This window comes from Staurois parvus, unplaced genomic scaffold, assembly GCF_062004578.1.
Source record: "Staurois parvus isolate SC_StPar_1 unplaced genomic scaffold, SC_StPar_1.0 ptg000145l, whole genome shotgun sequence".
In the NCBI taxonomy this organism is placed as follows: domain Eukaryota; kingdom Metazoa; phylum Chordata; class Amphibia; order Anura; family Ranidae; genus Staurois; species Staurois parvus.
Genome location: NW_028317941.1, coordinates 23,120,665 through 23,147,528, shown reverse-complemented (window position 1 = coordinate 23,147,528; position 26,864 = coordinate 23,120,665). Strand labels below are relative to the sequence as shown.

The 26,864-nt window shown below is 42.3% G+C and overlaps 1 protein-coding gene across 9 annotated transcripts in view; it reads left to right on the top strand.

The window, feature by feature from the left end:
- CASK (calcium/calmodulin dependent serine protein kinase) overlaps positions 1–26,864 on the top strand; it is a 325,007-nt gene that overhangs the window by 232,539 nt on the left and 65,604 nt on the right. For all 9 annotated transcript variants that reach the window (XM_089673937.1, XM_089673942.1, XM_089673939.1 and 6 more), the window contains one exon: positions 17,058–17,246. In XM_089673937.1, coding sequence (XP_089530063.1) covers positions 17,058–17,246 — 189 coding nt within the window. The remainder of the gene's footprint in view (positions 1–17,057; positions 17,247–26,864) is intronic.

Here is a 26,864-nt window from a genome sequence, read left to right as displayed (position 1 = left end):
CATTGCATCTCCATACAAGCCGTTTGTTATGTAAGTGTGTTACCTTCTTTCTTTGTTTGCTGCCTATACTCAAATAAAGCGGTAATACACTATGAGGATTGTGTTTATCTCCTCATTTATGAGCATATGAGCGGTTGTGACATCGGAGGAGAGTCTCTTCTATTCACCTGCTGGCCTGGAGGAATTCTGTCCCTGTTTATGTGATGCCAATTTATCTAAAGAGTCCCTGAATTGGAGGATTCCGTGGTGATCTACATTACGCTTTATGGCCCTGTAGGGTCGTAGAGTGGAGGTGAGAGGCCATTGCAGCAAGACTGCCCGGGGTCACGTTCTTTGAAGTGTGCTGTGATTCACTTACACCCCTGTATGAACTATGGACACCTTATCCTGCACTTAACCACTGTTACTAGTCTATTAAGGGCCATTGTTTTCTGTTTATCCCTAGGTGGTTTTGGGTCATGTTATTACTCATATTTACTATCTGGTTATATACTGTATTTAGGCTTTAGTCTTTTAGCGCTGCATCAACTTTACATTCTATTCATATTGCCCTTGTTTGGTATGGGACAGATGCTGGCTGCTTTTTAGTTAGTTTTTTACTCACCACTTACCATAAGAGCGCAGGAGGATTTTTTATGTGAATTGGAAGTGTTGCAATCAGAGAGGTTATAGACAGGAGAATATCATCAGTGAAGAATGTGTGCATTTTTGCTCTTCTGTACTGCAGGGAACACCCTCAAAGTTCAACTCACGACTTACTGTCCCATCAACCATTTCATTTGGGCCAGGCTGGCCCAAACAAACTATTTTCTACACTAACAGGTGCACCCTCAGGGCTCGCAGCATAAACTGTATGTAGCCTCAGCTATATACAGTACACAGCCTTGTGTTGGCAGTGAGGGGAGAACTTCTCCTCTCACACCTTGAACAAAATATAGGTGTCCATTCAGCATGCAGCAATAAATTACCGTTGCTCAGTAACACACAGTTTATTAAGCATCAGTAAGTTACTACTGCTTAGTTGGTGGCTCTCAGAGGAGACCGCTCAGTACCTCACTACACTGCGCGCGCACACACAAATATTGTGTTTTTAACTTGCCCTGCCTGATCAGGGGGGCTTTTCCACTGTCTTTGGGGCTCTGATTGAGGAAGAAGGAAGTCAATAATCTTCCTCCTTTCTGCTCAGTTCTCTTGGGATTCACTCTCCTCTGCCCAATTCTCCACCTCTGGAAGGGAGAATTTTCGCACAGATGGCATCGCACCTTCATAAACTGGCCATTTCTGTTTCTGTCAGTGACAGATTGTGTGCTGAAATGATCAATGAAGAACATGTTTCATAAACCTCTAATGTACTGAGATCAGCAGCGATCATCAGGATCACCACTGTTGAGCAAATTTATAGATTATGAAATATAATATTTCTCTGATGATTTGGTAAATTAAGAGTTCTTACCCAGAAGTGAAAGGTTTAGCACAACAACTAAAATTTATTGGTGAATAGGATGGAGGTCTAAACTAACAATCTTATCTAGTTACATAAAAGAAACGTTATTAAGAAAGCTCTAACATATTACAAAATACAAACAGTGAGACAGAAAAGACATAAGACAAACATTTAGATATAAGTGCAAGGGATATATTCCATATTTACCATGGAACTGTACGTACGGGTTCCATTCTCTTACCTGTTCCAAAGAGAGCCTCTCTCTCCATCTAGTGTCTATTGTTATAGGCCTCTCCTCCATTAGTTTTCATGGAGTAGCTCTGATTGGTTGGTGAATCTATTCCCTTTCATAAATGGTTAACTTAAAATCCCCTGTATTTAGCATACATCAACCCCCTTTAAGGCAAATCTTGGCACACCCTTTATGGAATTTAAGTATGCAAGTTCATGGCCTTTTCCTGGGAAATTAAGTATTCATGAAAGGCAGGCCATCTTCATTGCATATCTAAATGAGGGATCCTTTGAAGCGGATATTTGTGAAGCCAACAGGTTTGGGTCCCATTGTTGGGGAAAACTAACTCTGGCACCAAACTGTCTGACAGAGTATTGAGGAGTGTGGAGACTTCTATTACACAATAAAGAAATTGTAATTAATAGAATATTCCCTCTGGCAACTTAAACCATCCCCAACTATCTGTAGAACAGGGATTTATGGGAAGACATATTACATACCCAAACGGATACAGCTCTAACTGAAATATATTCATAATTACAATATTATTTACAGTGGTAATGGAGATGTCACATAAGCTCGTTATCTAACAACCACTGATCTCAATTTCATAAACAGACACCTATGTCGGGTTGAGTGGTGCTCAGTCATTCATAGGCAACTTTGTATTCTCTGAATGAATACCAAAGTTCCTCTGATTGGCTGAGGAGGGCAAATTACATGGTCTCTGACTAAAGCTTTGTATTCCTCATTATTTGAATTCAGCTTGGTCCAAACTAACTGATAGGATAGTAAATCTGGAATCCAACTTCAGTATCGGAATCTTGTCTTAATGCAATTGTTAAGGGTTTGATCCCTAATACAAATAAAAATGAAGGTTTTGGGCAGCCTTATCGCGTATCTTTAGCATTTTTACACTTTTAAGTGGTTTGTTTTCTATTTTTTCCAGGTTTTATTTTGCCCATTCATATACAGTCATGGCCAAAAATATTGGCACCCCTGCATTTCTGTCACATAATGCATCACTTCACCCAGAAAATAGTTGCAATTACAAATGTCTAGGCCATGGATAGGCAACCCCCGGCACTAGACAGCATAAAGAACAGCACCCAATGCCAGTCTTGGGAGACTCACCTCCCAAACAATAAAGTTGGCCAGCAGCTGCATACTGAAGAAGCAGTGTGGTTGGTGCCTGCCCACCTTTATTCCCGCTGGTGTTGGTTCCTGTGTTGCTCTCTTCACACTGAAGCTGTGTCTAGTCTGTTTCCCCAGGCTGCTTGTTCTCACTTTGGGAAGGGTAATTAAATTCAGTATTTTTCCTCTTCTGTGGTACAGCACTCCTTTAGCCTGAGCCAGGTCATTGCCAGGCTTTTACCATTGGTGTACCTGCATTTAGCCACGGTGCAAATGGCAGTGATTCCTACTGCTATTTTTGACACCAGTGAGCAGTTGGCTGCAACAGCCAAGCCCGTACAGTACACTATAATGACAGGTTACTGGGTGCTGCAGCTATTCGAGACTGTTCACACAGTCAGTGATTACCTGCGCTGATGGCTGCTGAACACACAGTTGGTGTGCATTCAGCAGCGATTACCACAAGCAATCGCTGGTTGTGTGAATAGCCACAAATAGCTACGACCACAGGCAACGTGTCATAAAAGTGTACTGTACAGGCTCAGTGGCTGCAGATAGCATTCACAAGTGTCAGAAACAGCAGCAGGAATCAGCAGATTCCTGTCGCTGCTATTCACCGTGGCATCCAAATAGAAGGAACTGCTACTTTAAAACAAGGTTTGGTAACTACTACTTTAGAACGTCTATTGGGAAATACAACTTCAGAACAGATATTGGTAACTATAACCTTAGAAAAAGGAATTAGGAACTGCAGGAATTGGGACTCAATTCTCCAATTCTACTACATGGTACAGGTAGTGTTGTCTTCACTGGTGCATTGGCTGGTGTTCATTTCTGGAGCATCTATCTGGAAACAGCATGGTCCATTTATGCCAGAAGGTGCATTAATTGGGGCTGATCTGAGGTCTGAAGGAGCAAAAATTTGGGCCGATCTGGGGTGTGAATGTGCAGGGATTGGGGTGGGCTGAGGTGTGAAAGTGAATTAATTAGGTGATCAGAGGTGTGGAGGTGCAGGAATGGAGGTGATCTGAGGTGTGAAAGCGCAGGATTTGGGGTGAGCTGAAGTGTGAAGTTGTAGTAATAGGGTTGGTATGAGCTGTAAGGATGTAGGAATTGGAGATGAGCAGAAGTGTAAAGGTATGGGTAATCTGAGGTGGGAAACTGCAGGAATTGGGGCTAATCTGAGGCTTGAAGGAACAGGAATTGAGGCTGATCTGGGTTGTTAAAATCCAGGAATTGGGGTGATCTGAGGTGTGAAGGTGCAAAAATTGGGGCTGATCTGAGGTGTGATGGTGCAGGAATTGGGACTTATCTGAGGGTTGAAGGTGCAGGAATTGGAGATGATCAGAGTTGTAAAGATGCAGGTAATTTGTGTAATCTGAGGTGGGAAACTGCAGGAACTGGGACTAATCTGAGACCTGAAGGAACAGGAATGGAGGCTGATCTGAGTTGTAAAAATGCAGGTGAACTGAGGTCTGGAGGTGCACGAATTGGGGTAACCTGAGGTGTGAACATGCAGAAATTAGGACTTATCTGTGGTGTGAAGGTGCATAAGTTGGGGCTGATCTGAGGTTTGGAGGTGCAGAAATTGAGGCTGATCTGAGGTCTTGAGGTGTGGGAATTAGGCTGATCTGAGGTTTGGAGGTGCAGGAATTGGGGATGATCTGAGATGTGAAGGTGCAGGAATTGGGACTTATCTGAGAGTTGAAGGTGCAGGGATTGGGACTGATCTGAGGTGTGAAGGTGCAGGAATTGGGACTGATCTGAGGTGTGAAGGTGCAGGAATTGGGGCTGATCTGAGGTCTGAAGGTGCAGGAATAGGGGCTGATCTGAGGTCTGAAGGTGCAGGAATAGGGGCTGATCTGAGGTCTGAAGGTGCAGGAATAGGGGCTGATCTGGGGTTTGGAGGTGCAGAAATTGAGGCTGATCAGAGTACTGGGGGTTCACGAATTGGGGCTTTTCTGAGGTCTAAAGGTACAGGAATTGTCACTGGAGAATGGGGTGTGATGTTGCAGAAATTGGGGTGAGTTGAGGTGTGAAGTTGCAGGAATTGGGGCTGATCTGAGGCCTGGAGGTTCAGAGACTGGATCTGATCTGAGCTGTGAAGGTGCAGAATTTGGTGTGAGCTGAAGTGTGAAGGTGCAGGAATTGGGATGATATCAGCTGTAAAGTGCAGGAATTGGAGGTGGTCAGAGGTGTAAAGATGCGCCGGTAATTTGCATGATCTGAGGTGGGAAACTGCAGGAATTGGGACTAATCTGAGGCCTGAAAGAACAAGAATGGGGAGCTAATCTGGGTTGTACAAATGCAGGAATTGGTGTGATCTGAGGTCTGGAGGTGCAGGAATTAAGGCTTATCTGAAGCCTGAAAGCACAGGAATGGTCGATGGGGACTGGGGTGTGAAGTTGCAGGAATTGGGGTGAGCTGAAGTGTGAATGTGCAGGAATTGGGGCTAATCTGAGGACTGGAGGTGCAGGAATTTGGGTGAGCTGAGGTGTGAATGTGCAGGAATTGGAGCTGATCTGAGGCCTGGAGGTGCAAGAATTGGGGCTGATCTGAGGTATGAATGTGCAGGATTTGGGGCTGATCTGAGGTGTGAAGGTGCAGAATTTGGGGTTGATCTGGTGTGTGAAAATAGAGACATTGGGGTGATCTGACTGGTGAAGGCGCAGGCATTGATGAAAGCTGAGATGTGAAGGTGCAGGAATTGGGGTGATATGAGGTGTGAAGGTGCAGGAATTGAGGCTGATCTGAGGCCCTGAGATGCAGGAATTGGAATTGGACTGAGGTCTGGAGATGCAGGAACTGGGGTGATCTGAGGTGTGAAAGTGCAGGAATTGAAGCTGATCTGAGGCCTGAAGAAAAAAGAATTGGGGTTGTCTGGGGTGTTAAGGTGCAGGAATTGGGGTTGATCTGGTGCATGAAAGTGCAGGAGCTGATCTGATGCCTGAGGAAACATGAATTTCTGCCTGATTTGGAGTGATCGGAGGTGTGAAGGTTCAGGAATGAGGGCTGATTGAGGGTATGAAGGTGCAGAAATTGGGAAAAGGGATAAGTTACCATGTACCATCCTTCATAGTTTAATGTTTTCTTGCTATTTAAATAGTTTACAGCATTTACTGTATAAAAATTCCTTTTCGTGATGGAGTGTGTAAAGTTGACATTTTGTTTTGTAGAACTGGCACTCTCAATTTCTTCAAAAACATTTTTCGGCATACCATGCTCAAAAGGTTGCCTACCCCTGGTTCAGGCATTTTTGTCAAATCTGACACATTCAAAGCAAAACTCCAAAAATGGACTGGACAAAATTATTGGTACCCTCAATTTTGAATATTTGGTAGCACGCCCCTTGGGAAAAAGCTGAAATCAATTGCTTCCTGTAACCAGTGAGTTTCTTACACCTCTCTACTGGAATTTTGGACCACTCTTCTTTCACTAACTGTTCCAGGTCTTTCAGAATGGAAGGTTCCTTTTCCCAATTGCTCTTTTGAGATCTCTCCATAGATGTTGTATGGCAGGGATGGGCAACTGTGGCCCTCCAGCTGTTGATGAACTACAAGTACCATCATGCCTCTGCCTTTGGGAGTCATGCTTGTAACTGTCAGTTTTGCAGTGCCTTGTAGTTCTACAACAGCTAGAGGGCCACAGTTGCCCACCCCTGCTCTATGGGATTGAGATCTGGACTCATTGCTGGCCAGTTCAGTACTCTCCAGAACTTTGTCTTAAACCATTTCTGTCCGTTTTTGTCCTGCTGTAAGACCCATGACTTCTGACGGAGACCCAACTTTCTGACACTAGCCCTACATTGCACCCCAAAATTCTTTGGTCGTCTTCAGATTGCATAATGCAATGCACACGGCCCAGACATCCTGAAGCAGCAAAGCAAACCCAAAACATTGGTGAATATCCACCATGTTTGACTGTTGAGACTGTACTATTTTCTATAAAGTCCTCATTGCTTTTTCTGAAAACTGTAGAATGATGGGCTTTACCAGAAAGCTGTAATTTTGTTTCATCTGTCCACAGTACATTCTCCCAAAATGATTTTGGCTTCCTCAGGTAGGTTTTGGCAAACTCCAATCTAGCTTTATGTTTTTGTGTCAGCAGTGGGGTCCTCCTGAGTCCCCTTACCATAATATCCCTTTTCATGCAGATGGCGACGTATAGCGTGAGCTGACATAGTTGTACCCTGTGCCTGAAGGTCAGCTTGAATTTGTCTGGAAGCCGATCGAGGTTCTTTATCCACCATTCGAACAATCCTTTCAATCTTTGATGAATTTTTCTCTTTTGTCCACGTCCGGGGAGTTTAGCTACAGTGCCATGGGCTGTATGCGTTTTGACAATGTTGCGCACAGTGGACACAGAACATTAAGATCTCTGCAGATGGACTTATAACTTTGAGATTGTCCATGCTTTTCCACAATTTTTGTTATCAAATCCTCAGACAGTTCTTTTCTGCTCTTTCTCTTCTCAATGCTCCATGTGGCACACAGAGACACAACAGAAAGGTTGAGTACTGGTTCTCTGTGTGATTTCTTTATTGTTAGCAACTATTATTGATACGGGTGAGTTTAAGTACAAATTACAGGAGCTTCACAAACCTGGAATGCAATTATTTCTTACAATATTGAGAAGGTGCCAATAATTTTGTCCAGTCCATTTTTGGGGTTTTGTGTAGAATGTGTCAGGTTTGGCTTTTTGTTTCTCCACTTTTGTGTCTCATACCAATACAAACAAAAGAAATAAACATGAGAATGCCTAAACATTTGTAATTGCAGCAATTTTCTGGGTGAAGAGGTGCATTATCTGACAGAAATGCAGGGTGCCTTTGCGCTGGTGTTGGAACCTTTGGTAGTAGCGATCAAATCACATCCAGATATTTCCGGTTACCCATTATTAGTCTCACATTTCAAAATAAGCATGTATGCTGATGATATGCTTTTTCTTACTAACCCGTTAACTTCATTGCCTAATCTATGTGCCGTATTGAACGATTTTGCTATAGCGTCAGGTCTTACTGTTAATTTTACCAAATCGGTGATTATGCCTGTTAATGTTCCTGATTCCCTAAGTGCATCCTATTTAGGTATTAATCTCACTCCCAGATACTCGGATATGTTTACTGCTAATTATCCACCATGTGTATCACATCTCTCTACTCTATTGAAGATTTGGCATGGTTACCCTATTTCCTTTCTGGGTAGAGTCACGGCAGTTAAAATGAATATTTTGCCTAAACTACTTTATCTTTTCAGAGCACTTCCAGTTCTGGTCTCGAAAACGTTTTTGGACCACTTTCAGCGGACTATTAACAATTTTATCTGGGGTAATAGGCGTCCACGTTTTGCTTCATTTCTTTTGTACCGCTCACAACGGACGGGAGGTCTCGGTCTTCCTAATTTTTGGCTATACTACCTCTCGGCTCGTTTTGCGCAACTATCACAATGGGCAACTATTAACTCTCAGACCCCATGGATCAAGTTTAAATCTCAGTCTATACGCCCATTCTATTTACCGGGTATTTTGTGGTCCAAAGTCTCCCCTCGATCGCTTACTTTCCATAACTCCATAGTGACCCATTCACTGACACTTTGGTCCAAATACAAATTTAAATTGAATCTAGTCTCTCATCCCCCCAGGTGCTTAATTTTTTGGTGATCCTACTTTTGTTGCAGCTTTTTCTTCCCCTCAAACGTTTCGTTGGTGGTATGACCGTTCCTTTATCAGATTATCTGATTTCCAAAGAGGAGGATCTTACATTACCTTTGATATGCTGCGCGTGTTTTTTGATGTTCCTCTTCGTGAGTACCATCATTACCGACAGATTAGACACTTTTTTAATTCACATTTTGGTCTTATACCATCTTCTCCGATTTCCTTTTTTGAACATATCAGCCGTGACTCTCCCAGGGGTAGTGGTCTTATTTTTGATCTTTATCACCAATCTTTAATCTGTCTTTCTCATACACCCCCTTTATACAGACAAAAATGGGAGGAGGATAGTGGTATCACTTTTTCAGATGAGGATTGGGATTCCATGGTGGATAACATATGTAAGTGTTCTAGATCTCTTTCTGTTCCTGAGACGGCCTTTAAGGTTTTAACCAGATGGTATTATACCCCATCAAGACTACATGTATTGTTCCCACAAACGTCCCCTCTATTTTTCCGGGGCTGTGGCCTCACAGGTACTTTGGTTCATATATTTTGGGATTGCCCGACCATATCTTTGGTTTGGAGCAAGATATCTGAGGTGGCTACCTCACTGGTGGGTACCCAGATACGATTGTCTATACAGACCTGTCTATTGGGGGCTCATATCCCGGGGGTCTTTGATGCCATTATGAGATTGATACATACTATATGTATTGCCACTTTATGGTCTATTGCCTTACATTGGAGGTCCAATGCTGTACCCTTGGCCTCCGTTTTACACAGAATTGATGCTGTAATGCTCATGGAATGCATTCATTATACCCTACTGGATAAGATGCACCTATTTGATAAAAAATGGGAGTCATGGAGGGATTATAGACATTTATTGCATGATTAACAACATTCCCAGTGAAAGTTGACTGGCATATACTGTTGACAGATGTATCATTTAACCTACCTTATCATTTACGTATTTCATGTACTTGCAATCTACTCTTTTCTATTTCTTCTCTTTCTTACATTAATATACTTTTCTGTATTGTACTTTTCAAAAGTGCCTTGTTTTTGCTGTATGTATCATTTGTACTGTTGTTTTACAGTCTACTTTTATACAATAAAATAGTTTGTAAATAAAGAAATGCAGGGTGCCAACATTTTTGGTCATGACTGTATATGAATGGGCAAAATAGAACCTGGAAAAAATAGAAAACTAACAAACCCTTTAAAAGTCTAAAAATGCTAAAAAATATGAGATATGGCTGGCCAAAACCTTCATTTCTATTTGTATTAGTAATCAAACCTTTAGCAATTGCATTAAGACAAGATTCCGATACTGAAGTTGGATTCCAGATTTATTATCCCATTATTTAGTTAGTTTGGACCAAGCTAAATTCAAATAATGAGGAATTCAAAGCGGCATCTGATTGGCTAAGGCACACCAATACAAACAAAAGAAATAAACATAACAATGCCGAAACATTTTTAATTGCAACAATTTTCTGGGCAAGTGGTGCATTATCTGACCGAAATGCAGGGGTGCCAATATTTTTGGCCATGACTGTATAAAGCATATCTAAACCCAAAAAACAAACATCATATATTTCTTTCAGGTGCTATTGCAGATAACCAGTGCATAGATGAGGTGCCTGCATTAGGTTTTTTTTAGGCTCTTTTTCCCATGATCTCACCTGGTAATCCTGCAAATAAGCACATCTGTCTCTGGGAGGTTATGTTCACTCCCCAAGGGGCCAGAGTTTCCACCCAGACTAGACTACAAGTATTTCTACCTTTGTTCAGCTCCATTACATGGGTGATGGAGAGTACAGTAGTTTAAAAAAGACAGATGAGATTGTTTTGCTGCCGTCTACTGTTGAAATGGACACTGGAAACTAAAAACTGATGGCCGCCACAGGATAATCCCGCCCATAGCCATTTAGTGTCCTTTAGAAACGTAGACATGTTTTCTTCAGTTCTGCTGTTTTCTATTTGTTTGAAAGATTTTCTAACAACTGCTGGTAGATTCCTGCTGGATATATTAAATCCTGAAAGTCTTTCCAGTCACCAAGTGCAAGTTTTCCAGTTTATACCTGTGTTCTGTCTGCAACAGCCCAGGAGTACATTTACACAGTCGTCTTTTAGTAGATTCAAGCTAGCCATGGAAATCCTGTATCTCTACAGCTAGACAAGCAGGATCCCAGTTGATTACCTATACTGGTGTTCTACATGAGACAGTCCTGCAGTTGGCAGTGACTACCTTTGTGTTCCAGTTCACACAGCAGTCTGCAATTCAGGTCATGCCAGTATATCAGTTATCAATCTAGAATTAAAGCAGTTTTCTTGTCCCTGTGTGCAGCTCAGTGTTTGTGAGTGACTAGCAGGCTTATGCTGGGTTTGGTACCAAGGCTATGTATTTGCTACAGAAGCAACTGTAGCTGAATGGACTTTTAGTGGTAGTAAACTTCTATTCTTTCAGAGTTTGCATATACTGTATGTATTATTGTCACCTGGGGGAGCTCCCCTCTTTATTCTGCTCAGGCTGTACAAACGAAAAGGTTTCAGATTTAATTTTATTTTCCCTTCCCCTTTCTCAGTGACAACTTGATGACACCTGTGCCCCCATTGGGGAGATCTACCCTCTCAATTTGTCTTGTATACTGTTAGTACCAAAAGTGAAAGTTAAAAAAAAAAATCTAAAATTTTGGGTTGACCACAGAACAGTAATAGAAGGGAATCTTCCAATGGGAACACTAATTCTGATGACAGCCAGGAATTACCTCGTTTTGGAGGAATTTCCTGTCACATTTCTTATTTTGACTATGGGACAGGAAGTAAAGGGAAATTTCCCCAACAGGATACAGATCATAAGTGGCAAAAAAAATGACAGGGGTTATTACCCCCCTTATTCTGTCCAAAATGAAAAAAACAATTTTTGCCTATAATTCTACTTTAACCCTTAGCTTCATTTGTTTTGCTTTCACTTCTATGTCTGGCAAAAATAATTGGTTCATGACTGGAAGTTCATCCGATCCAGACTCAGTGCCTTGGCAGTGGCATACATCAACCATCAGGGACAATTCAGAAGTCTCACCATAGAAAGACAGGTAGCTTGGGTCATGTGCTGAGCAAAACTTTGCATTCATGCTTTTTCTACCTAGGTGTGGACAATTGGCAGGTGGACTTTACAGCAGTGCCTTGATCCTTCTGGCCTCCAGGTTCACCAATTTGTAACATATTTTTAAAGTTTCTGGGCTTTCACCCTAGGAGGTTCTCAGTGCTCCAAACTTTTTCTTGCAGCTTTGTTCGGACCAGTGTTTTGCTCTTAACGTTTTCAAGAGCCAGATTTGTCCAGTGTGTATTTTCCAAGATGACTGGTCTTTCACTCTCTGATTTAAACCTTTAAACAGTGAGTCTCCCATAAAGCTCACCCATTCATTACCCTTTAACTCTGTGAGATCTAAATCTTTTTTTTTCTGCACTTCAGAGATCACTGTGGGAACCCATTAGAGTCACTCCACTCTCTACTCTCACCCACAAGATGGTGTTTCTTGTAGTCCCCACCTCTACGAGATGAGTGTCAGTACTGGTGGCCTTAGCCTGCAAAAAGCGCTTCCTGGCTTTGCATAGACACCTGTTGTCAAGGGCCAGGACTCTTCCTTCTCACCCAAATTAGTTTATACCTTTCACCTCAACCAGGACATTATTTTCCTGCCCCCCTGTCTGGTTCAGAGTCACCAAACAGAAATTTCCCTCCACTGTCTGGATGTGATTGGGGCTGTGAAAGTCTAAATCTCATCCGCTACTTCTGGAGGTTTGTTAATTTCTCTTGTATTCCAGATGGACCCCATTACGGTACAGCGGTTTCTCAGTCTACCACCTCTAGGTGACCCAGGCAGACTTTTAATTACCTTTAATTATTTTATGGTCTTATGGATCTGGTTCCACCCTTTCTTGTTAAGTTACACTTTACTAGGTCTGTAAGTGCAAGGATACCACCTAGTCTTCTGGTTGTTTTAGTTTTGTTTTACCAGATATTCAAATCTCATCTGAAGCCAGCTACAGGCAGTCCCAAGTTTTCTGCTCTTTTTTCCTGGGCCTGTTAGCCTTTGTCACAGTCTTGCCAACTTCTTTGTTTGGCTGCTTTTAAATGTTCCCATAGTATAAAAATGCCAGTGTCTTAGTATCTATTTTTTCTGTAGGCAGCAGTATAACCCAACAGTCTAAGAATGCCTAAAATAAAAAAAAATAAAAAATTTACAGCATGCAGTTAAAGTTAAATTATTAACATTATATGTGATCAATTTTTGTATATTTTACCTCTGAGGTCTTCCTGGTTGACTGGACACCATAATCATTGATATCAAACAAATTATTTCAGAGCAGTAATGTCACAGTATCCCAGGATGATGTTTGTCAAAGATGGAGGCTAGGGGCTGCCCTTTTGGAGCGTACATGCAATTGTAACACTTTAATACCCAAATACACAATGGAAAATAAGGAAGTCTGAAATGCCCTCCACAGAGTTCCCTGTACAACTTAAACAATTCTTCAACCAGAGCACCCTTCACTTTCTAGCTAGAGACTCCTGTTGGGGGAATTTTCAGAAGTAACTGGGTATTGGTTAAACTTAAAACATTGCCTTTGGACATGTCTCCCTTTTTATATTGGGGGAGAGGAGCTCTGTTTACACCCCTATAATGCTGGCTATTATCAAAATGCAATAGATTACCACATGAATGTCTTCCATTTACTGCATGTTTGTAAGGTTATACATCAGAGTGCATGTATTATTATTATACAGAATTTATATAGCGCCAACAGTTTATGCAGCACTTTACCACATGAGTGCAGACAGTACAATTACAATACAAATTAATACAGGAGGGATCAAGGGGCCCTGCTCGATAGAGCTTACAATCTAAGAGGGAGATACAGGAGGGATCAGAGGGGATGTAGAATCATTTCCTACGGAAGAGCAAATGCAAATGTTGCTAGACCTTGCAATTGTGCAGAATCGTTAGATTGCTAAATAATGATGCTTATGTTTCTATAAATTAGCACAATTAAAAAATTAGAAAAAAATCTGGCATGGATGTAGATGAAATGCAGTAATTATAGTGGCACACTGGCCCCCATGTTTGGTTCTTAATTGGTCAATAGCAAGCTTGTTATTTAAATTTGTATTTATAGAGTGCAGGCATATTCAGCAAATCTCTAAACCCTTTTTAGGCTTACGTATGTGAAACTGAGTGTGGTTTCAGTGCCATTATTAGATGCACTTTTACAGTGATTATTATTATACAGGATTTATATAGCGCCAGTAGTCTGCGTGGGGCTTTACAAAATGAAGGTAGACATAACAGTTACAATACAATTTGGTACAAGAGGAAACAGAGGGCCCTGCTCGTTAGAGCTCTCAATCTAGGAGGAAGGGTTAAGTGATACAAAAGTTAATAGCTGTGGGGGGATGAGCTGATGGAAGAAATAAAAGGCAGTTTTTAAAAAGGGGCGTATTCTGAGAGATGTTGCAGAGGTTAAGGCGGCATGATTTGGGCAGGGATTGGATGTGGGCCTGAAAGGATAGTTCCGAATCCGGGGTTACCCCTTGCACACTGGAATGCGGGGATGGGTTGATAGTGGTACTATTGATCCTGACCGAGAAATCAGGGGAAGAGGCACATGGGGGAGGAAATATTATGAGCTCAGTTTTGAATAGATTTTGTTTTAGGAAGTGGTGTGACATCCAGTCTGATATGTCTGTTAGTAAATCGGCGATATGTGAGGAAACTGATGGGGTGAGGTGAGGAGTAGAGAGATAGATTTGTGTGTCATCAGCATAGAAATGGTATTGGAAACCATGGGAAGTGATCAGCTGACCCAAGGAAGAGGTGTAGATTGAGAGTAGGAGAGGTCCAAGGACAGAACCTTGGGGGACCCCGACAGTAAGTGTAGGAGAGGAGGAAGTAGAGTTGTAAGTGACACTGAAGGTGCGGTGAGATAGGTAAGATTCGAAGCAATGGTGAGTGCAGTCATGGAGACCAAGGAAATAGAGTTTTTTGAGCAGGAGGGGATGGTCAACTGTGTCAAAGGCAGTGGAGAGGTCCAAGAGTACGAAATATTAACTAGTTTTAGCGGTTAGCAAGTCGTTTGTGAGTTGTAGGAGAGCAGTTACTGTTGTGGGCTAAATCCAGACTGAAGGGGATCAAGAAAGTTATTCTCAATAAGGTGGCAGCTCAGCCAGTTGTAGACTAGACATTCAAGGAGTTTGGAGGCAAAAGGTTGCTAAGATTGGTGGGGTCTAGTGAGTTCTTTTCAGGTTTGGGGGTGACTAGTGCATGTTTTAGAGAGTTGGAGAAGATGCCAGTAGAATTGGAGAGATTGAAGATATGAGTTAGAGTAAAGGACAGAGACAGAGCGTGACTGTAGTATTTGCGAGGGAACAGGGTCCAGGGGACAGGTGGTTAGGTGGGCTTTAGAAAAATGTTTACCAACCTCCTCTGTAGTAGCTGGGTTAAACAAGGGAATTATAGATTGTGCAGGTGGACAAGGAGTGTAGGGTGCGGGAGATATCTGTACAGTAGAGTTCTCGTCATGAATTGTATCAATCTTATTTTTGAAGTGATAAGCAGTCTCCTGGGCAGTGAGTGAGTTAGTGGGTGGAGATAAAGAAGGACGAAGTAGAGAGTTCAAGGTAGAAAAGAGTTGATGTGGATTGCTTGATAGGGTGTTAATGAATGTGAAAAAATAGGTCTGTTTCACAGTGCGGAGACAGGAATTGTATTTTTTGAAGGGCAGATTTATATTGGTCGAAGTATTGCTGGGTCTTAGTCTTACACCATAAACTCTCCAGATCATGGCTACGTTTTTTGAGGCATCTGGTATTGTCTGTTTGCCAGGGCTGTAGCGGTCAGGGCCTAATTCTGTTTGTGGTGAGGGGGGCCAATGTGTCCATGGTGCATGATAGTGAACTGTTGTAGACAGAAGTGGCCAGGTTGGGGCAGGACAGGGCTGAGATTTTGTCATAGAGACAATCTGTTGCCAAAAAAAGGAGAGAGGTTAAGATAGCAAAGGTTTCTATGGGTAACTGTTTGGTAGTTGGAAGACAAGGAGGAGGAAGCCAAGAAGAGAGTTAAGCTAATAAGGGTGTGATCAGAGAGAGGAAAAAAAAAAGTTGGTGAGGTTGCAAGGAGGTAGGAGAATACAACGTCCAGGCAGTTACCATTGGAGTGAGCCGAAGCATGTGTCCATTGTTTTAGGTCAAAAGAAGTAGTTAGGCTTAGGAGTTTAGAAGTAGCAGGAGTGTTGAGATCAACAGTGATGTTGAAGTCACCAAGAATGATTGTGGGAATTTCAGAAGGGAGAAAGTAAGGCAGCCAGGCAGAGAAGTCATCAAGGAAGCTTGATACCGGTTCAGGAGGCTGATAGATTACAGCAATTCTTAAAGAAACTGGAGAGAATAGATCAATATTGTGAACTTCAAATGAGGAGAGGGACAGAGAGGGAGGTGAATGAAGGACATGAAAAGTGCTTTGTGTGGGGATAGGAGGATTCCAACTCCACCTCCTTTCCATCCACTAGGCCTGGGAGAGTGAGTCCATAGGAGACCATGATGGGAGAGAACAGCAGGAGAGGGAAAGTCAGATTCATGAAGCCAGGTTTCCGTAATTGCAAGCAGGTTAAAGGAGTTTGTGATAAAAAGGTCATGGACAGAGGTGAGTTTGTTACAGACAGAGGGGGCATTCCAGAGGGCACAGGAAAAGGGGAGGCTGGTTCTAGGCAGAAGAGGAATGATAAGGAGATTCTGTGGATTGCGGCTGCTGTTAAGAGGATAGGGTGTGTCGGGTGTATTGATCAAAGGAAAATGATGGCAGTCAAGGATTTGGGGAAATGTCTCCAGATGTTAGGAGAAGCAAAAGGGTGAAGGGGGTAATATGGGAGTATAACTTATACGGAGGGACAGGTCCCAGTGTCCTGGAGGTTTTATTAGTATGTGGGCTCAGAATTAGCAGGAGTTGATGAGTGCAGTAATAAGGTAAAGAAAAGAGTGAGGGTGATATATATAAGCTGTGGGGTGGAGAAGAGGGGTGAAGGAAAGGGAGTTTGAAGAGAGAGGATACAACTGTGAGAAGGAGGAGTAGGGAGTGCATGTTACAGAGTGGTGAGATGCTTAACAGAGTGATTAAAATGTTTGAAATTTGCATCAATTTAAAAGCACAAAAAGTGGTTTAAAACACATATGCTGTTAAAAACTAGTGACCATTTTGTGAAAAAGCAAGTTAGCCTACCACAGTGTTTCTCAACTCCAGTCCTCATGAACCCCCAACAGGTCATGTTTTCAGGATTTCCATTATTTTGCACAGGTGATTTGATCAGTTTCACTGCCTTAGTAATTACCACAGCTGTTTCATCTGAGGGAAATCCTGAAAACATGACCTGTTGGGGGTCCATGAGGACTGGAGTTGAGAAACACTGGCCCAACATATATATTTTTATTAAATGCTTTCTCAACATTGACTATTGAATATATTGAGTATATTTTGTCTTGCATGTCTAAAAGCAGTTTGTCGTAATAACAATGTTGTTCTTATTTTTGAGGCCTTACTACAAACTCATGATGTGGTAGCCCATGAAGTTTACAGTGACGAAGCACTAAGAGTTACGCCCCCTCCAACATCTCCCTACCTGAACGGAGATTCTCCAGAAAGTGCAAACGGTGACATGGATATGGAAAACGTTACACGGGTGAGATTGGTACAATTCCAGAAGAATACAGATGAACCTATGGTAAGTAGTTAAAAGTAGTTTAACCACTTGCCCTCCTTCACAACCAGGACATTGTTTTTATATATTGCACTGTGCTACTTTAAAGTGTTACTAAACCCAGGACTCTGCATTCACTATATCTGGCCTCCCACAGTACACACAACATGGAAATGCAATTGTTTTAGTACATATAAACTGCTAAATACCTTTTTTCATCAGCAATTAGAGCAGTCGTATGATTTCTATCAGTGTCCAGCTGACCACTGGTTAAAGGTTGTAGGAGGAGTTTTCATTCTCCTCTGACGGTCCTATGAGGCTGCATATCCCCTGACCCTCTGTCTGGACAGCACTGACTGGCCCTGTGCTGATTACATGCACTCTCTCAAGAAGAAAAAAAAACCTCTCTAGCAATATACACCAAACTGAGCATGTACAGAGTGACTCCTAGAGCTCTGTACTATCAGCAGATGGATTGGGGAAAGTGGAAAAAGGGGAGGATCAGAAAAGACAGGATCAAACGACCATTTTACACAATGTGGAGGATTCACTCTTTAGATTCCACAGTGAGTATAACAAGAATATATTACCAAAATGTTCCACGTTCTACTTTTTCCAATCTGCTATAAAAATCATAAATATGTGTAATTTTACTCAAAATAAAAATATAAGTGCAATATATGCATAAATCCACCATATAAATAACAGAAAATTGTCCATATATGGTTCTTCAAATTCTTATATTCACTTTAATATATATTCAGTGCTTCTCAATCCACCTTCAGTATCTAAATTCACTTCAAAACTTGTGCACCCCCACTGGTTGTGCACTCACCTCAAATATATGACCAAAGCATTAAGTGAGGTCATATAAAGCTTTTGTCCCTTTAACTGGCCCAAGTATGGATTGGATGGTATCCATCTGAATAAGATCCCCTTTGTTCATCTAGTGGCTCTCCTCCATCGGTGGGTATGTTAAGAGAAAAACCTGATCATAGTGCTTTATCCTTATACACTCAATTATTAGTATAGAGTATTACACTCACATGATCAATATACAGAAGCACTTTGTGCAATAGATTACCTCCTGAATTATTAGCAGTGGTGATATCCTATGTGCAGCCAGCTGATGTCACTATGGAACCATCGAGCGTCGTGACGTCAAAGCCCCTATGGGGAACCACCTCACCACTTTCTTCCTTAAAATCATCCATAAACTGCTCAAGGACAGTTTGACTTACAAAATGCTCTGAACTGCATCTTGTCCCAGGGAGTATTGGTGCTGGTACCATCACAAGACAGGTTCAAAGGATGCTCAGACCTGTTCATGGATCCAAGGCTCAGTCTGGGTATTCATCCTATTGTGGATTTAAAATCCCTCAACAAATTCCTTCAAATTTCAAAATTCAGAAGGTCAGTAATTACCCCTGTGAAATGAGGGGAATACATGACACTACTGTACATTTTCCTATGTATCCAACTCATCAGCACTTTCAGCTCTTTGCCTTGTCAGACGACCACTTCCAGTTTGTTGCACTGCCCTTTGGCCTGTCCTCTGCTCCCAAAGTATTCACAGATATCTTAGCAAAACTGCTTGCTCTGCTCTGAATTCAGGGCATCCAGGTCACAGGTCATCTAGACAACCTTCTTCTCTAGGATTCATCTCCCTTGCCACTATCAGAAAATGTCCACAAGACAATTCAGATGTACCAGGCTTTTGGTGGGGTGATCAGTTTTAAAAAAAATCTGCTCGCCAGCCTTCCCTTCAGCTGGAATACTTGGGTTTAGTTCTGGACACATCTCAAGTAAGTCTTTCTACCAAAAAAGAGTGTGTCTCTCAGGGCATATGCTCGGGATTTGAGATTCAGAAGAGATCCCACGTTGAAATTCTCCATGATAGTTCTAGGTCTAATGGAAGCCGTCTTCAAAGCAGTACCATTCATTTGGCCAATCCCATTCAAGAACTCTGCCAACAAAATATTTAATTGACCTGAGAAATCAGGCTCCTTCTCTGTTTGCCAGTACTCCTGGCCTGCCAAGCAAGGAACTCCGTATCCTGGTGGATCACCACCACAGCCTTATCAGTGGGGAAGTCCATCCTTCTCTAACACTGGAAACTTATCACTACGAATGCAGATTTCTCAGACTAGGGAGGATTGTTCCAGTCCCCGACAATCCAAGGAACATGGCAATTGAGAGAAGCCAGGGTTCCCCTTCACATCATGTTGCTCAGAGCAGTCAGTTTGAACCTGCTGTACCTGCTGTACCGAACCCCCCCCCCCCCCCATCAACAATCAAGGAGGCAACAGGAGTTTGGTGCCTCAAAGGAAGCAAACCAGCTCATCTCTTGGACAGAAACTCACTGTTCAGCAATCTATACAGTCCACATCCCAGAAGTGGACCAATGGAAAGTGGATTATCTTGACCCCCAACACCTAGGTCAAGGGGAATAGACTCTTCATCCAGATATCTTTAGTATGATATGCCAAAGATTGGGCATTCCAGGTGTAAACATCCTAGCCTCCAAACTGAACTACTGCCGTTTATTCCCAGAACCAAGGATCTTCTAGGTCTTGTCTCAGATGCCTTGATGATACCCTGGTCTCAGTTCAGGCTAATTTATGCCTTCCCTCCAGTGAATATCCTACTTCATCTGTTTAAGAAGACAGAGCAAAAGAGGGTGATTTTAATTGCATTAAACTGACCAAGGAGAACATGGTACACAAACCTTCTCAGACTTCTAGCACACAACTCCTGAGCTTTTCCCAATAGGTCAGATCTGCTATCTCAAGTCCACCCTGCTTCTCGGTGTCTGGCTTTAACGGCTTGGCTGTTGAAAGCCAGGTGATAAAGGATAGAGGGGTTTCTGAGTCTATAATTTGTACCTTACTAAATGCAAGAAAAGCCTCTTCCAGGAAAATGTATTTCCACACCTGGAAATCTGTTTCTTGGTGTGAACACGGGCACTTCAGTCCTAGAGATTACTCTGTTTCTTGCATTATTTTTTGGGATGTCAGCCTGGTTCTCTTTGCCCTATAGAAACCACCCTTTAAACCTATCCGGTATATCTCTCTAGAGGATCTCTCATGCAAAATAGCCTTTTTGGTCACTACCACATCTGCTAGAAATGTTTCTGAGCTATGGTCCTTTTGTAAAGAGCCTTTCTTTATACTTCATAATGACAAAGTTGTCTTATGCCCAAGGCCATCCTTTCTTCCGTACGTTGTCTCAGCATTTTACCTCAAGGAGGACTGTTCTTGTGCTCTGCTCCTAAGTATCTGAAGGAAATCTCTTTACACTACTTTTTGTCACTTTCATCAAGACTCTTCTAGCAAAATTCCTGCCAGAAAATTCCTACTAGAGGCCCCATTGACGGTAGAGTAACTTAGGGATTCCACTCCATCGCCCAAGAAGTTCCCTGGGCTTGGCGGATTACTGGCAATATGGTATTTCACCTATCATAATCGCTTAGCAGACCCTCTTGAAGCCTTTAACAATGCCTTTACTGCTTGAATACTCAATTCCGTGAGAGATGATCTGGTCATACTTACAGTAACACTAGCAATAGATCCTACATTGTGTTAATCATATAGGCCTATCTCCCTAATTAAGACAGATGTTAAAATTCTGACAAAGGCTCTGGCCTTGAGACTTAACAGATGTATTGGAGGCCTTGCAGGTTTGGATCAGGCTAGTTTTGTGCCAAATAGGTCCCCTAATTTGGATATATGGAGACTGTTCAGCTACCTGCAATACCAACACATGGGCCATCATATCTCTTTGGACACCCATAAGGCCTTTGATAGTGTAAAGTGGCCCTACCTTCTCTTTATACTTTATAAATTTGACTTTTGCCCTAATTTCAAATGGGTGAACCTATTGTACACAGCCCCACATGCAGGAATTTGGGTTAGTGCTACTATTTCTGAACTGTTTCCGATTTTTCAGAGTAAAAGGCAGGGCTGCCCCCTATCACCCATACTGTTTGTGCTAACTATGAAGCCACTTGCAGTGTTACTTTGCAGTTCCAGAACTATAAAGGGTCTTAGAGTTGATACACTAGAGGAGCATTTATCCCCTATGCGGACAAGACCCTAATTCACCCCACCCCCCCAGCACTCTTCTCAAGTCTTAGACTCCGTTCACAGCTCGACGCTCAACAAGTATTCACACTTGAGCGTTCTGTCATATTATATTATATATTATATATATATTATTATAATAATATTTGCAATTTTGCTGAAAAAACACCTGAAAAACACTCATCTCAGTGTGAATGCAGCCTTATACATACCGCATTTTTCGCTCCATAAGACGCACCTAGATTTTGGAGGAGGAGAACAGGAAAAAAAATATTCTGAATCAATGGACTGCAGACATAGTACAGGAGCTGACCAAAGACTGCAGACACAGTACAGGAGATGACCAGAGACTGCGGACACAGTACGGGAGATGACCAGAGACTGCGGACACGGTACGGGAGATGACCAGAGACTGCGGACACGGTACGGGAGATGACCAGAGACTGCGGACACGGCACGGGAGATGACCAGAGACTGCGGACACGGCACGGGAGATGACCAGAGACTGCGGACACGGCACGGGAGATGACCAGAGACTGCGGACACGGCACGGGAGATGACCAGAGACTGCGGACACGGCACGGGAGATGACCAGAGACTGCGGACCTTTGCGGAGGGGGGGGAGCAGGTACACGAATTTGACAGGTACCCGCTCCCACTTTCGCGGAGTTGTCCTTCCCCCTCCCTCCCCGTAATCTTCTGGGACACGTGACAGGTCCCAGAAGATTACGGAGCCATTCACAAAGCGCAGCACTTCTCAAGCATTCGCAGTGGCCACCTGGCTGTGAAGCCGCAAGCTGTCACAGCTGGGTGCCCATGCCGGGGAGAGAAGACTGAGGACACCGCTGGACTGAGGAATAAGTAGGACCGCTGGAGGTCTGCAGAGAAGAGCCAAGCGGCCAGCCCGGTATTCTAACACGGGCTGGGCTGGCCACTCCATATTTGCTCCATAAGAAGCACAGACATTTTCCCCCATTTTTTTGAGGGGGAAAAAGTGCGTCTTATGGAGCGAAAAATACGGTACCTTTCCCAGGGCTATCTGTCTTAGGTTACCACCCTAAGACAGGCCACTCCACCCTACCTTGCATACAAGTAGAGAAGTACCTCAATTTACACCAAGCACTCTGTCTCCCTGTTTTGCAATTTAGGTTCTTTTTCAGCTGTTAAACTCCAAATTTTTTGTATGCTGTTTAAAAATGTAAATAAAATACATACAAATAATTTGAAAAATCTAAAAGTACCCCTGTCCCGTTCATGAGGTATTGCTGTGAACATCAGGGTGAGAGAAATCATTCTAGCACCATAGCTCACATTTAAACTGGTAACCTGCAAAGACTTTTAAAGTTTTTCCTGTGGACAATTTTAGGTACCTTAGTTTGTCATTATTTCACAGGCATACACAATGCTAGATCTTGACATGTTTGGTATCTATGTACTTGACACATCATCATATTTTATATTTTACGAAACAATTGGGCATTATATTGTGTTTGTGTGCACTAAAATTAATTTAATGAATTTGTGTGTGCTTTTGTTTTGTTTGTCTGCTCTCAGAAAACAAATACTGTTTGCAGGTTTTTAACATTAAAAATGGTCCAGTTAGGCAGGAGTTTAAAGGCTGACTCCACATTAACAACATGTTAGATGTTACACCCATATCTAGGGTGTAACATCTAACATGTTAAGTACAGATTGGCTGCATAGTTTCTAATAAATAAATATATATATATATATATATATATATAGGAAACTATGCATGTTAGATGTTACACCCTAGATATTACCTTAGATGTTACACCCTATATATATATATATATATATATATATATATAGATAGATAGATAGATAGATAGATAGATACAGTGAGGAACAGAAGTATTTGAACACCCTGCGATTTTGCAAGTTCTCCCACTTAGAAATCATGGAGGGGTCTGAAATTCACATTGTAGGTGCATTCCCACTCTGAGAGACAGAATTAAAAAAAAAAAAATTCAGGAAATCACATTGTATGATTTTTAAAGAATTTTTCTTGCACTGCTAAACATAAGTATTTGAACACCTGAGAAAATCAGTGTTAATATTTGGTACAGAAGCCTTTGTTTGCAATTACAGAGGTCAAACGATTCCTGTAGTTCTTGACCAGGTTTGCACACACTGCAACAGGGATTTTGGCCCACTCCTGCACACAGATCTCCTCTAGATCTGTCAGGTTTTGGGGCTGTCGCTGAGCAACACAGAGTTTCAGCTTCCTCCAAAGATGTTCTATTGGATTTAGGTCTGGAGACTGGCTAGGCCCCTCCAGAACCTTGATATGCTTCTTACAGAGCCACTCCTTGGTTATCCTGGCTGTGTGCTTCGGGTCGTTGTCATGTTGGAAGACCCAGCCATGACCCATCTTCAATGCTCTGACTGAGGGAAGGAGGTTGTTGCTCAAAATCGCACAATAAATGGCCCCATTCATCCTCTCCTTAATACAGTGCAGTCGTCCTGTCCCCTTCACAGAAAAGCACCCCCAAAGCATGATGTTACCACCCCCATGCTTCACAGTAGGGATGGTGTTCTTGGGATGCAACTCATCCTTCTTTTTCCTCCAAACACGAGCGAAGTTTAGACCTAAAAGTTCTACTTTGGTCTCATCTGACCACATGACTTTCTCCCATGCCTCCTCTGGATCATCCAGATGGTCATTGGCAAACTTCAGACAGGCCTGGACATGTGATGACTTGAGCAGGAGAACTTTCCGTGCAATGCATGATTTGAAACCATGACGGCATAGTGTTCTACCGACAGTGACCTTTGAAACTGTGGTCCCAGCTCTCCCTTGTAGTTCTGGGCTGATTCCTCACCTTTCTTATCAGTGATACCCCACGAGGTGAGATCTTGCATGGCGCCCCAGTCCGAGGGAGACTGACAGTCGTCTTTAGCCTCTTCCATTTTCTAACAATTGCTCCAACAGTTGATCTATTTTCACCAAGCTGCTTGGCAATTGCCCCGTAGCCCTTTCCAGCCTTGTTGAGGTCCACATTTTTGTCTCTGGTGTCTTTTGACAGCTCTTTGGTCTTGCCCATGGTAGTAGTTGGCGTCTGACTGACTGTGGGGTGGACTGGTGTCTTTAAAGAGCTCAGACAGGTGCTACTAAGTTAGATTGAGTGGAGTAGAGGTGGACTTTTTAAAGGCACAGTGACGGGGAAACCCAAAACTCATGGGTTCCAGTAACATAGTATGGAAAGTAAAAAAAAGAAAAGAAAAAAATTCAACAGTCAAGGTTCTTGGAAAGGGTACTTTTCCACAACATCGACTTTACAGAAAAAGGCACAGCACAAGGGGAAATCATAGTAAGCAGAAAGTTAGCTTACCACTGCCAGCAGAGATGACTTCCCAGGTTGTGCTGTCCTTCTGTGTCTAAACGATGTCTGTAGAGTTTCCCTTTCCGGTCCGAAGGACCAAATTGACGGGGAAACCCAAAACTCATGGGTTTCAGTAACATTTTGACTGCTGAAGCCGGATTGAAAAGTAGATGTTTATTATACAAGCATGTAGCTAGACCTCCATGCAGGGAGAGCAGAACAATACATGGTGTTGGATTCAAAGAAATGCTCTATCTAACTAAGGCTTTCTAATACAATTTATATGCTCTACAGTGGGTGGTACCTAGCTATCTGATCTTTCTTTGAAGAGTCATCTGTGTCTTTGGTGTAACTCATTGAGATGCGAATAGTTATCCAAATGTTATTGTTACTTCCATTGTCCTTTGGGTTTAACAGGTCTTCAAAGGCTGTGATAATAATCTTGTAGACAATAGGTGGTGTGAATGCTGCGGAGCTGGAGGTAGAACTGGAGTGCCAAATGTATTTCATATTTATATCTAGAAATGGCTGCTCCATTTTCCCTTACAACAGTAACAGGTCTTTGAGAGCCAGAATTCTTGCTGTTTCTTAGGTGTTCAAATACTCATGTTCAGCAGTGCAAGACAAATAAATTCTTTAAAAATCATACAATGTGATTTTCTGAATTTTTTTTTAAATTCTATCTCTCCGAGTGGGAATGCACCTACAATGTGAATTTCAGACTCCTCCATGATTTCTAAGTGAAACAACTTGCAAAATCGCAGGGTGTTCAAATACTTCTGTTCCTCGTTGCAGATAGATAAATAGATAGGTCACTGTTTCAGAAGTGGAGACCAGGTGGTTCATAGTTAAGCAATCACTTTTAGGCCACACTATTTTAAAGCGCCTGTATCCACAAAAATTTGTGATTGATCTATTAGGCCCAAAGATCGAGAGAGACATGATTTAGCCTGCGTCAGACCTCACTGAGGCACAGCATGATTATAATTTTTTTTTTATTGCTGATGTACCTTAATGCATTGAAAACATTAATCGCTAATGGATTTAACCTGAATAAAAATGTATAATTTTTTCATCTGGGAAACAGAAAATGTGTTGGGTATTTTATGGGGCTTAAGTACCGTACCCAACACAAATATTCCTGCAGAGTACATGATTGAGCCTGCCAAAAAGGAGCTTGTTTTACAAATGTGAAACAGCTGTGCAAAATGATGTGCCAAATCTAAAGCAATGAACAAGAACAATGAAGGCCAGTTCATATGATGGAAATGCTGGCAGAAATACTATGGTGGCCGCAGTGACAGATTTATAAGGTGGCAAAAGGGGCAGTTGCCCTGGGCCCCTCGGCCCCTGACTTCCTTTATCAAAATAAAAAAAGTAATTTTAAAATGTGTTAAATTTTTTAAATAATAAATCTAAATGCATGTGGGTGTCAGGATACCGAACAGTTAAACCTGACTTCAGAGGCAAAGGGATGAGGGCTTCTGTTTTTTGTTTCTTTTTTTGTTCTTTTGAGTAACTTGCAAGTTCCAACTATCTGTGTAATATGTATTCTCTCAGAGAAACAAATTCAGACAAGTGTTTTCGTCGAAACCTAACATTTTACAGAACAAATGCTGTTTTTCATTCTTTTAAATTCACTTTTTATTTGATATATAATTCATTTTCTGTGTGGAGGGGCCCCAGAACTTGAAGTGCCTCGGGCCTCCCAAGGTCTAAATCCAGCACTGGGTGGCAGGAAAAGATTATGGTGTCAGGCCAGTAGTGGTAAAAGGCTGGTGTTAATGGTGACAGGGTGTGCCCATGGGGGCATAAAGTGGTCATTGTTTCAGGCTTGCAGCGGTGACAAAAGGTGCTTGGATTGTGCTGTCTAATCATGCTGTTGGACCCAGAATCCAGTCCTACATTTAATCTGATGTATCTGCAGCAGGGGCTAGGTAGTTATTGCTGATCCCAGGACTTTTTTATTATTTACAAAGGTGAGCCAATTCACTGAATCTGGGAACAGACAGACCCTTGTTCTCTGTAACAAACCCCCCTGCTTTGCTAATTGTAAGTTCAGCAAGCACGCTGGCTGCAAAGAAGGCCAGCAGCTTGGCTGCATACTGGGCAAGCTCTGATCAGTTGTCCACCTTCAGTATCCAGTAGTCAAAAGGCGTTGTCCATTCTAAGGCTGTTAACATCTGCACTTAACCCAATGTAATCTTCCATCA